Source organism: Ischnura elegans, chromosome 3 (genome assembly GCF_921293095.1).
Source record: "Ischnura elegans chromosome 3, ioIscEleg1.1, whole genome shotgun sequence".
Taxonomy (NCBI): domain Eukaryota; kingdom Metazoa; phylum Arthropoda; class Insecta; order Odonata; family Coenagrionidae; genus Ischnura; species Ischnura elegans.
This window is the reverse complement of record NC_060248.1, coordinates 43,465,909-43,479,227: the sequence shown is the minus strand read 5'-3', so window position 1 is coordinate 43,479,227 and position 13,319 is coordinate 43,465,909. Positions and strand designations below refer to the sequence as shown.

The 13,319-nt window shown below is 36.5% G+C and overlaps 1 protein-coding gene across 1 annotated transcript in view; it reads left to right on the top strand.

Annotated features, from left to right (window-relative positions):
• Window positions 1-13,319, top strand: part of LOC124155709 (5-hydroxytryptamine receptor 1-like) — a 114,280-nt gene that overhangs the window by 5,389 nt on the left and 95,572 nt on the right. The window contains exon 3 of the mRNA XM_046529754.1: window positions 3,908-4,142. Within this exon, the coding sequence (XP_046385710.1) occupies window positions 3,908-4,142 (235 nt within the window). The remainder of the gene's footprint in view (window positions 1-3,907; window positions 4,143-13,319) is intronic.

The window sequence follows — 13,319 nt, the reverse complement described above, 5'->3', positions numbered from 1 at the left end:
TAATAAAATGAAACGATGTATATATCTACGAGGGCCGTTTTATCTTCAACCTACGATGGTTCATAAACAGGATACGAAGTGATTGATCAAAAATTATTTCACTGCTAAATTTTGAGCACACCTATGGTATCCTTTCAACGTAATAGTCTCGGCGATTGAGGAATTGGTCGCGCCTGTGCACAAGCTTTGCTATACCTTCTTCATAGGATGCTGCCGCTAATGACTTCCTACGAATTTCGCATTTGCCTTGCTCGCTTTGCACGCTCATCGCCCGTTTGAAAACTCTTCCTCCTAGCCACTTTTTCATTTAAGCGAAAAGATGGGAGTCACACGACACTATGTCGACATTTCAGGGCGGGTGATGGAAAATGTCCCACTGAAATTGCTCTAAGAGCAGTTGGGCTGCATCAGCGCTGAGATGACGGGCGTTGTCATGGATCAGAACACTTCCAGAAGTCATCATGTCTCTCCTTTTGTTTTGAATGGGAACGGACGAAATGTTTCAAAATCTAGCCGCAGTGTATTAAAAAAATTCTCTTTTATCGGCATTAAGGCCAAGACAGGTCAATGCTGAAGCCATTCGGCGAGTTTTCTCGGTGTCTCTCCCCAGTGCACACTTGGAAGGAGAATTAATTGAGGCAATGTAGTTAATGAGATTGCTACTAACCTTAAACTAAGAACTTACAGTCAGAAATGGCCTGAGGCTGTGGTACGGAGGACGCGCAATTGCTCTACCTACGCAGTACCCGCCTGTCGCTTGGTGTTTTTGATGAGCTATTGGAGGATTGGAGGTTAAAAAAAAAAAACGTCCTCGTACTGCAGGTTATTTCACTGATACTTTTCTGACGAAATTCATTGTTTCCAAGTCGAATAAAAGGAGCATATATTAAAAAGAGTGAATGATTAAAGACCATAATTTGTATTTGCACTTTGTGAAAACATAATCTAACAATCTGCAACACTGGTATTCTAAAATGATATATACACGATGACAAGAAGAACACCGAAGGAAATTGCGAGAATTTATTCCAAATGATTGATGTGAAATGTCTCCGAAAGTTGGCTCGAGTTAAGCCAGTGATTTCTCCTCCTACTAGTGGAAAAACATTCGGAAATTCAAAATTTTAAAGCCTCTTTGATCACCAACCTTCTTTCCACTCCGGAAACAGATGGGTCTTCCCTTGGCACTCCCAGTTAGTGCTCAATAAGCGAAGGCTTTCCCTTCCGGAAATGTAATCAATTTTCTGCAGAGAGAGAAGGAAGTTTTCCCTCATGTCTCCTTCAACCGCAAGTTAGTCTCAAAAAATAAAACTTGTTTCTGGCAAGCGTTTTACCAAATTGAAATTTATCTTCTCCGTAGCCTCCGTTCAATGAAGCCTATTAATCAGAGTCTAAGCTGATAGCTTTCTCCTTGGGAGCTGTAACGAATTATGTAAGAATTTACGGTGATGTTAGCGCCATTAATACAGAAAACATTTTTGCATTTATTATATCAATTTTCCCATAGCAGAATGGTCCTCGATACATTATGACACTGGGCTCAGTAATAAGTAAGGTCCTTCACATATTTTTTGTTCGCTGTCTGAAATCAGCTGATTAAAAACATAATTCAGATTTTTAAAAGTAAGTGTTTCCCGGGTTAATTTTAGAAAGAGGTGATTGGATGAAATGATTAAATTCGTGAGGATTAAAACAACATGCAATATTTTTTTTATTTTGAGAAAATGACTTCCGACTCAAATTACAGCGGATATAAAATTAATATCGGCAACATAGACAAATTAAAGGAGATAGATATGAGGATTTGAACAAATAATAATTATATACAAATGAGGATTTGAACCGATAAGTTTAATGTCCGAGTGCTAACAGATAATAATGAGTGGTTATCAAAAATGGCGCTAATCAATTACGCCGTATAAACAGACTCCGAATACATTTCCAACTTTTCATGCAGTAAGACGATTTATTGCCGAAGATAATTATCGGCAAAAAAAGAATTCATCGAGTTGATCCATAAATAACATTATTCCATAAAATCGAAACTAAAATACGAATACCTGAAAATGAACGGATCTCCCGTTGTTCTTAGTATTCTGGCATATATTAAGGCCGCTACAGCAACAATAAGATAACCAAAAGAGGTCAATTGCTAAGCTGCCTCAAACAAATAAAAACGAAATTTCAGCTCGTAATGAAACAAATCTTTTGGGTAATTGTCAAGTTTATCACCAACATTTTTTTGCAATTTTAAATTATCTAATTCTATTGATGGAGTTCTTATGAACCATTTTTACAGATAGTTCTCCAAGCGTTAAAGGATATATCTCATAATTGACAAATTTTCAGAATTTAAAATCATCCATTACGTAGAAAATTAAAATCATGCATCAATTAATATGCATTTGAAGACTTTTGCATGGATGAAATACGCAATGGAATTTGAGAAAAAATTAGTATAAGTATGAATTTTAGAATAATGGGGGTGCAACTATCGAAACTTTGAGCTAGTAACAAATTTCCTTTAATCATGTAGGTGCCACAAAAATTGATTTTAGTTCAACAAATCAATCATTTCAACAAATCAAACATCCACGATCAATTATTTTTGATTTTTTCTCGATTTCTACGTTCACCAGATTACTTCGAATAAAAGCACTATTATTACACAACTAAGACAAGTAGTAATTAGATAAAATTTCTTCTTTCATAATTACTATCAAATGAGGCGCTCTTTTTCGTATACAGTAAATTTCGTTTAAATTCACTTGGCCTCACATAAAAGAAAGCAGGGAAAGGCAAATAAAATGAAGCTGTTAGAAAATATTTTTTAAGGACTATAACTCTAATAGTTACTCCTCCAGTACGAATCACGTGCCATCTCAAAGTCCCATTAATAAAGATCACTGGCCTTGTAGCCGCCGTCTACTTTAATCTTGATGTTAAAATCAAATAAAAAAGTGATTTACGGTAGCGAGCACTGAGCAAATCGGCTTCAGAAAATGTTAGATAAGGGAATTGGTATATTGGCAGGCAACCAGGCAGCCGTAATTACCATAATTAACGACTAGCAGGGGAGGGACTTTGGTATAAGCCTTTTGCACACCCACCCAAACACACGTATTTACTGGTTATGTCTCCGTGCAAACATTAAACAATATTTATAAATCTTTCATTTTACCATTTTCTAACTTTTTAACATAATCTCGACAAAAATAAAGAGTTTTCATTTGAAGTAAATAAATATTCACTCATGGGAATATTGATTACATGAATGCGTCTTTATTAGTACTTAAGTTTTCTAATATTTTATCCACCGCTGTATCAATTCGCAACAGACATAAGTTTATGGAAAATATTGTAAAACTCGCTCGTTATAAACGAAATTCAGTAACATAAATGATAAAGGATTTTTTCCTATACATCACAGGATTGACGGCTAACATTCCGTAAATGATATTTATTTCAGCAACAGATACGTAGCATTTAACCATCGTCCCACCCTTTCCATCAAACGGCTGTAAAAGGAAAGATTTTTAAATCAACATTAGAATTATATGGTGATGACCATACGTAAGAACTGATGATAAGGTGAGAATTGGTTAAGTAGCCAAGATGGCCGTAATTTCTTTATTAAATTCCTCAAAGGACCAAGGAAAAGTTCGTAAAAGCGGAGTTTTCGTATAATTCTAACTCTTTAGTTCAATCACATTTATTAACAGAAAACGAAAAAAGTACAAAAATATGCACATTCCTCTCTTCACATCACATGCACATTGCACATCACTCTTTCCCGATTTTCGATATATCGATTTCCCGAACGCTTTGTGATATTTTCTTGCACACACGAAATCATTTCATCCCTTCTCACGCCTGGTGGGGTAAACCGACTTCTTTTGTTTTACAGGGTTCAGCATCAGGCGTTGGGGGCCGAGGGGTGTCGCGGGGAGGAACGGCGGAGGCGAAGGAGCGTTGTCAGGGGCGGCGATAATAGCAGGGACCCCACCCTGTGCTTCCTGGCCAACGTGGCAATTGCCGATGCCATCAAGTGCCTCTTGGTTTTACCAGTCTCGCTGGCCGTTCTCCTTGTGCAAAACTGGGTCTTCGGCAGCTTCCTGTGCTTCTCCCTACCCATGATGCAGGTAAGGGCCAACAACCACGATTAATGGTCGAAATTAACTTCTCCACCGTGTTTGAATGAGGAAACACTCATGGAGCCCCTTCAAACTTCACGGTAGTCACGGTGTGAAACTCAAATTATCAGCGCCAACCAATCAACACGAGATGAATTTTTTTGGATGAATTTTAAAAAGGAAAATATCGTTTTTCTCAGCAGGCGTTCAAAACCAATGACCTTCGTACCTAGTACTACCATTTTAGAGGCAGCAATGGAGATTTTGTCTGAGTGACAATTTGGTTTATTTGAAGTCATAATTGAAACTAACGTATGGCATATGACTATGACGCTTGGTATTTATGCTAATCTGATAAAAATCTTTAGTATTTTTCTAAGCGTGGATCAAAGAAAAATACGATACGCACTGAACCCAAAAAAATGCATTAATCTTATGTCTCCGGAGGGAATCAATCAGTAAGAATTATATGAGTATTTTTCGGATAACAATGTTCACTTCCGGTGCATTATAGTTTCTTTTCTTTGCGGAAATCAACTAAAATTCTCCGGGTAAACCAAAGTCAAGCTGTGAAAATTTATCCCTAGGATTAACTTTTGACCAATGATACACACCAAGGAAATTCTTTAGCTTTAATTCTTTCCTTACAGAGCGATCTCCTGAAATATAGCGACAATATGGTAATTCTACGCTTTATCAAGAGAGATTTCAACATGTGGAGAAAAACCTGATGGAGGTATTTGCGCTGCTTCGTTAATCGCGTGTAAAGCTCTGCTATGCACTGAATTTAAGGGAAAGCTGTTTAACGCATTTTTTACAACCTCATACCTATGTAAGTATAATTTCAACAATCTGAGTTGCCGTAAAACATTGGTTACCCACTTTATGGGTTGAACTTCTACGTTGTACTAATGCAAGTAATTTTGTCACGATTCAACGCACGCTACGTCCAATTTATTTTCTGAAATTTCCACAAAAATACAATTATTTGATTGTCATAAAATTTGAAGAGGAAAAATCATCAAAAATTGAGGCACTTTTATTCAAAGTAGATTTAATACCAACGAATTTATTTTATTTGGTGGTAAAATATAGTATCCAAGATGTCCTTAAAAAAATAAAGCGCCAAAAATTCTTTCGCTTATATTAGAAATTTTCTATGTTTTACGGTAGGTTCCAATGAAAAGAGAAGTGTATATCTCCTATAGCTAAAAGATCGAATTTTCACCATTATACCATGCCATTATATCATCGTCTCGGCCTACGTAATACCTCTATTCATTCCGTCCACGGTCCCCATTTTCTTCATTTTCCTACCTTTCTCCCAACAATTACACAGCCGTAAAGCGATTAACTACGGAAATTAAATAGTTTCCTTACTGTATTTCATGTATTATTCCACCATAATTAATTACGCTACCGATTCCGCTGACCAACTCAGGAATTCCATAAGTGCCGCCAGGCGCTGAAATTAGCATTTCCTTAGGAAACAGATTCTCCACTAAGTGACTCCTGGGAGTCTACTATCACATGCTGGGCGCCAGAAAATTCCCAAAGAATTCATGAGCAAAATGCTACCCGTATTACGCCTATAAATTTCTTTCACTCGTAAGCAGAGTTTTAAAGAACCAATACGCCAAACATTTAAATGCGGAATACCCAAAAAAATTTAATAAGTTCACGTGAACGCCATCCATATGACGTGCTCCTTTCTATGACAAATGTAAGAAGGGAGTAAATATGATACGGAGCCAAGCGAGAAGATAGCAATAATAAAAACAGTAAAACTCATACACTTAAGTGTAATAAAAAACGAGTATAGCTTGGGTGTAATATGAACACCTTTCAGGTGTATGGATACGGAAACCAGCAGTGCAACGAGGAATGAGATCAAGCGTATAACAAAGCAGATAATAAAAGCAGAATCGGGTGAAAATTTCCTACCACAGATGACCAAATAGCCAAAGCAAACTGGAGTTAAAGGATTAAAGGTATATCAACTTTATTTTTAGAGAGATTAATATTCTTACGCAAAGATGCAACCGAATGGCTATATTTTATAATCTTTCATCAAAATAAGTGAAAGGCACTAAGTAAATCCATTCGCTATTTCCAAGCTCCAATTTTGCGTCTAAATCGATTTTTCCTCTCTAAAAATGGCTAAATGACTTTTATAGTACCTTCCACTCGTTGCTGGTGCTTGATTGCTCTCGATTTGGAAAGGAATAAGGTTTCCTGTCATTTCGCTTTTCCTTTTCGGTATTTCACTCGCATTTCCCTCGAGGATATATCGTAAATAAAGCATCTTAGAGGGGCAAAAATGGGTTTCAAAGTGATATTGATATGATTCGTATTTTTTTCATTCGAGCTAAAACGTGTGCGCTTGAAAAAGATTCCATCAGTCAAAATAGAAGGTCCTCTCCCGTGATTTTTTTGCCGGAAGAAAACGGAAAGTATTTTAAAGACTCAGAAGACTTCTCCATCAGTTTGCAATATCGGACATCTTGTTACTAAGATTTTCTGAGTTGAATTAGGCTTTAAGAATTTCCTATAAAAAATTCAAACCTATATTTTTCTATAATTAATTGAGCTTGGAATGCTGTTGAGATTTAAAAGGAAATGGAAAACTATCTGATTACACAGGAATTCTAATTCCAAATGCTGTGATGGCGGCTGAGTGAAACATGAAAGTTGATTAATAATGAAATTTTCCTCACACACAAATTAAGACTCAAAAATAAATACAAATATTTCATTGGGATGCGTCATTTCATCACCAAAGGCGCGATAATTATAAGATACTATGCTAATAAGAAGCCCCATAATTTTCTCTCAACTTTAAAATATTACTTCGCACATCCAGGGATATGTTTAACACTTTTGAAAGGTCGGGATGAGTTATATTCTAAATTAGAGGTGCTGCTTAAAATAACACTAAAAAATGTAGCTTACTTGTCCAACAGTTTCATTTACGTGCCTATTAGATGGGTTAGCTCAAAATTTTTTGAAACGCACTATTTATAATATGCTTTAAACGGATTCTTTTTTATGCTTGCGGCGTTACTTGTAGCTGTTCTGCTCTATTTTAGAAGGAGAAAAAACGCTCTCATTAGGATAAGCTTAAAATATTGCTTACTTCCTCACTTCTTGGGATTTGTTGAAGTTAAAAATAATAACATACCACACCTCCAAACACGGTAGACTATTCAGCCAACGCACTTCTTAATCTAAATCGCAATTGAACGCTTTTCTCGCACTTACCGTTTATTATCATTTGAACCACTGCCAAAGGTTCACATGCTATAAGCGGCTCAAACAAAATGAAAAGGACAGCAACCGCTCGTAAATTCACAGCGAGGGAATTAAGTCTCAAAATAGGTGACGCAGAAGCATGGTATGAATCTGAGCTCCGAGCGGTTGTTCTTACTGTCCCACCACGTTCTTCCCTTTCTATAAGGATATAAGGATTCATGGACTGTTCGAATTTCCCCCTTCTTTTGTCCAAAACGGAGCCTTCAATTTTTCCAAAAGTTTTATTCCGCGATGAACATATAACTCCTCTGAAATTAGGGGCAATAAGCCCGACTATATCTTATTTGTTCCTAGAGTTACCGATACCAGAACGAATGAACGGATACCTACTGGGTATATGTGATCAATTTATTTTTACCCCAAATAATTTCAAAGGGCAATCAACATTATTAACAACTACACAAATGGAGCGCAAAAAACCCACATTGTTGCACCAAATTGTAGCCCACCAAGATTTCCCTGAAGTTTCATGTTTATACTCTACATTACACATCATCTATCAAGGTAATGATGTAAAAAAAAATACTCTTATTTCAACACTCGAATTGGAATTTTTAGTCACTGATGTCGTGATAGATGATAGTTTTCTGTAGCCGCACTAGTTATGAGACAAAGCTATTTACTGCTTTCGAATTAATTAAAATACACTCGATATTGAAATCTGACAGTGATTCAAACGATTCAAAATGTTTTTGTAGAATCTTTCGAAAAATAAATCGGGACTTACGACCGATCGATTTGGGAGGATGGGAAAAATATGATGCTATTGAGGCAATAACCATTGTGAAACAGGCAAAAGCTAGTATTTTCACCGCACTGAGGGCGCAAACTAATCATAGACTCTATTGAGAGCCTAAGTAGGTTAGTAGGACAGTGCAGGCATCACAGAGGGGGGGTCTACAGAAATCCCTGACCTGATCTTAGTGATTTGCAACTTGGAGTCAAAAGGACTGTGCCCGAGGTTGAGTTATCTTTACCTTCCCTGCGGCTCAGTTCTAAGCCACATCGAAAGATTTCGCCGACAAAGAAGTAAGACGGGTCATCCGCGTTTTTAAACTATTTATTCCATCATCCTCACGTGAAATGCGGTCCAAATTCGATAGAGACTCACTATCAATCTCCATTTATCTCCAAATGTAACCTCCGATTCCTCATTCTAGCATTCCTGATTTTAATTCCGCAATTGTAAGTAATTGAGCAAGGCATTTTAACTTATGACGCTAATTTGCATAATTTGTTTACTAGAAACTCAATCTTTAATTCCAGGATTATTGCCAAGGAAAGAACAGAATCAAAATACAATAGCTTGCCCAAATGATTTGCATAAAAGTAAATAAGAAATAATTTTTAATTTGTACAAGCTTGAAAAACCTACCTTAATCGCTAGAATACTAATAATAATAATAATAGAGGAATTTCTAAAATTTCCACTTAAAAATATAATGACGAACATATCTAAACGCCACAGTGCGCCATGGGTTAAGTACTTTGTAGAAACATTATCTTATAATGACGGCTGTAAGCACTGTAGCCGGTAAAATGTTTATGACAAAATAAACTCCATAACCAATCACAGGTTAAAAATAATACAAATTAAATTATATAAAAACTTACTTTACGTCGTTAATTGTTTGCGTGAATTAATGACCTAAGGTATTTATAAATAAATATTAAAATACGTATTAAAAAAGAAAAATACTAAAATACATATAAAACATATTATAATACAATTTATTTTTATACCCTTCAGAAGTAATATTTCATCTATTTATGGCATTCAGAAGAGAAAATAACATGAATTGGCTCCAGTATATAAAACTGAGGGTAGGAAACACTTATGAAACAAAGTCTTAGGAAAAACCTGAGCCGATTTTATCCTACTGATTGGATTCTACCAACTCACGAATTCTTCAATAATGTCCACCGGCCGTCAATTCAGAAGACGAACCAATTCTATTCGTCCTGTCTTCTTTTGAGTCGTTTACATATTTTTAATTCATATTTTCATCTTTAAATGCTTAGAGTACACCCTTAGAGCATTTTTCTATAGAGTATAATGCTTAGAGTACAACTTTTTTTCACAAGCATTTCACTGAACCTCAATTTTGACGTTTTTCTTCATCAGTTATTTTGATACCCCAGATGCATGTCAAAATTGATGATATCATACAATAATAACGATGACAGCATACATCATTAACCAAATACTACGTCGCAAAATAAGAAAAAAATCAACCAGACGAGTTGGAATGACGTATTCCCTTAATGTTCACAAGAATTTAACGATTCCGCTCCTCTATCCCCCTTCAATCCAAAATACTGGATATCACCCATCCTGGTCCTGTTACTACTTCCCGAAAATCCGCATTCAAGGGGTATTTATAGCATCTCTCTGCTTTTGTAACACATAACCCCTCTCAACACAAGCAATCTTTGCATATCAGGTTACACGAAGCATTAAGGAATGCTCCTAGCTGGAAGTTGAAAATAAATATATTATTTTAAAATCGGGCATGACACGTAAGAGCATTCAGTACGCAAAAATTAATTGAAAACTGGTAATCAATAAGGATAGCTATAAAAAAATGTGGACCGTTCCCTTGCTACCCAAAATGTATTTGGTTTACGCAACTCCACAGTGAAAAAACAAAGGGCATAGGGCGTGATTCTCCTCTTGTTCAGATGTGAAACTACGTAAATAAGTGGTTGGTAGCGAATTTATGCCAAAGGATAAAACGCTGATGCTTAAAAATTAAATTATAATCTAGATGAATTTCTTTCAGTTTACTTTCCCTTGACTACAAGGGTGGAAACGGAGAAACGTGGACAACGATTATTGATACATTAAAAACCATATAATATAATGAAAAATGAGGACCCTTACTCATAATACTATAAGAGCAATTGGATCGTATCGATATAATTTTAAATCAAAATACCTTCACCACGAAGAAATAGTAATCAGCATAAATGACATGTAGAAATAATACATTGTTGACAAAGTACATTACGTAAACCTTGCCAAATGAGCTACACGCAGCAAATCATAGCGAAGTAAGCTGGCATCCGCATGAGAGAATAGCTAGGCAATCGTATGTGATATTTTTGGAGGCATAGCAAGGAAGATATTACTCTTTTGAGCACCGCATAATATTTGCGGTAGTCTATTTCCAGCGTCTCCCATGGTTTTCTCCTCCTCTCCGTACTTCGCAGTTTCTCCCACGTAAAAATGCCTCACTTTAATGAGATCAAACGCAGATGAGGCTGGAAGGTGCCGTTAATCTCTCGACGTGGAGGTGATTCAAGGAACGGAGTGGAACAGAAATGACTCGGCGAACAAAGGGTAATGACCACAGTTGGAAAAGCGGTGTTGCATGATACAAAGACAGTGTTACCAAGATGTTAAGCGAATGAGGCTGGAAGCCCCTAGAGACTCGGAAGCTGCGCGCTAGGCTTAGATTACTTGAACAATTGAGAATGGATATATTTAAGAGCGACACGGAGAACATAATATTAGAGACACACTATATTTCAAGGTCCGATAGAAATGATAAATTAAGAGAGATTTTTTGCCGAACGGATAGATATGGGAATTAGTTTTTCCCCCGGACCATATAGGACTTATATAAATGCTAGTCCCAACTTCGTTAGAGCACCTCATTTTTATGTGTAAACGGCTGGTGTCCTAACACCCTCTGCCACACGCCATTTTAGGCAGCTTGCGGTGTAGCATGCAGATTTAGATGTAGAAAAGAGAAAGATAGGGAGGAAACAAGAGAGATGTCGTGATAGGTTTGAGGAAATATTATTTATACGGTAACGGGTAAAGGACTGAACAAAAACATCTGCTCCAGGCAAACGAATAAAAAAAAGAGATTCGGGGCTAAACGGATCATTGATAAGCGCTGACGAGAACTGGTATCGACGTGTGTGGTGAAAACTATCCGTAAAAGCGGCCAATGCCCATTACTTGTAACGATCGGAAACGCTTCCGCTTGGAAAATAAACGCTGATTCCATGCAATTCCCTCGGCAAGCTTCACCAATTTCGGCTGTAATTCAGCGTTAACACCATTTCTAATTTAGTTGCGATACATTCGGATACATACATTTCGGATCGCGATACCTACAGTTCGGAGTGTATTTTCTATGGCCTTTTGACCGACCAGTGCCAATCCTTCATTTTTTGATAAAGTAATTAGCCGAAGAATTCATTATTTAGGTGTAATGAGTTTGCTGATTAATAAGGCAATTCATTAATTAACGAGAGAACTAACATGATCGAGAATTATAAGCCCAAAATAACAAACTGCACCCCTCAAATAATATAAACAGTTTAATTATATGGCTATGTTAACAAACAGGTTTGACGCTGTAATACAGACTCGAAAACATCATATTCAAATTAAGGTAAAGCCTATGGGATGCTCAGAAAACAATCATAATTGCATAATTTCCATTAAATTCACGGATGATTTTTGTCCATGGCAAGGGCAAGCTTTACTGATAAAGTTATCTTCCGGATTCATGATAAAGAAATTTTCAAATTCTTTATTACTGTTACATATATTATTGAAATTTTATTCTTAAAAAATAAAATACATAAAAACAGGTCTTTTTGAATTGATACGAGCCGCTAAAATCGAATTTTATACTATTTTTACTAAAGTAACGAGACGTCGTGTTTACGAACTGTCCGTTTAAGAGATGTCAGTTACGAAATAGCCGTTTACGTATTGACGTGGAACCCATTTAATTATATTTATTCATCAAATTAAGCATAGTAACGGCAAAAAGAGAGAAAAAATTGAAATTGCCAAAGAAAGTGTTATCAGCAGAAAAAAAAGCGAAGTATGTCGTTAAATTTCCTATTTTTTGCATACATGAATTTAAGCTTCATGATATTTTATCGTTTAATCTGACTTTTTATTTAATATATGACAAGTATTTTTGGTGACAGATGTGCCATTAGGTTTTGCTAGGCAATTTTACATGCCTGTAACACGTGAGGGTTCCTAATATACAATTCAATATTTGACTACAATGCTGTATAAAACTGAAGAAGTATTCAGTGTCAATATTATTTCATCAAAAAACGTGAAAGGCGAGTAAATACTTGAAAATTAAGGAAAAATAGACAAATGGATGAGGATGGATAGTACAAGACACGACGAAAGAGTCTTATTTTTCATCAATCCAGGGTCTAAACTGTTGAGTAATTATTAAATTAATAATTACCTTCAAAATTACCAATGGAATACAGACAATAGCACAATTTACCATAACGAGATACATTATTACGGGCGGTAAAAAAATGTTATCACCAAATTAAGGAAGAATACCATTCCGATCATGATTCCAGGCAACCGATGCAAATGTACTCTGGACATGCTTTCACTGGAGCAATCAAGAAATTTTCTTCTTTCAATTACGTGGGAAATGAGTTTGACTCCAATCACCTTCTCCGAATCAACGGAATCCCTTTCACCGAGAAATCGAGTTTCTCCCACGATTTTTCGCCACCCCAAGATGATGGAGTTTCCATTCATCGGCAGCATCTTTCACTCAAGGGAAAAGGGGCCGTGGCTGGATAGGTTCGGGAATGACAAAGGAGTCATCCGTACCACCTATTTTTCTAGCCTTGACGCGTGAGAGACAGTTAAGTGAACTTCAAATCAGGAAAATGCCACGCAGAATCTTTAAGACTTGGTGCTCCTCCTTCCGGGACAAGACTACGTGAGGAGAGAGATATCAGAATGCATTTTTTTCGAATTCCGGACATTTTTCTTTCGTAAATCTCCGGAGATTCTCGAGGCAGCTTCCGTCGCGAATCCTTCCAAATCGTTCAGGACGTTCCGCCGACGGTGGGCCGCCA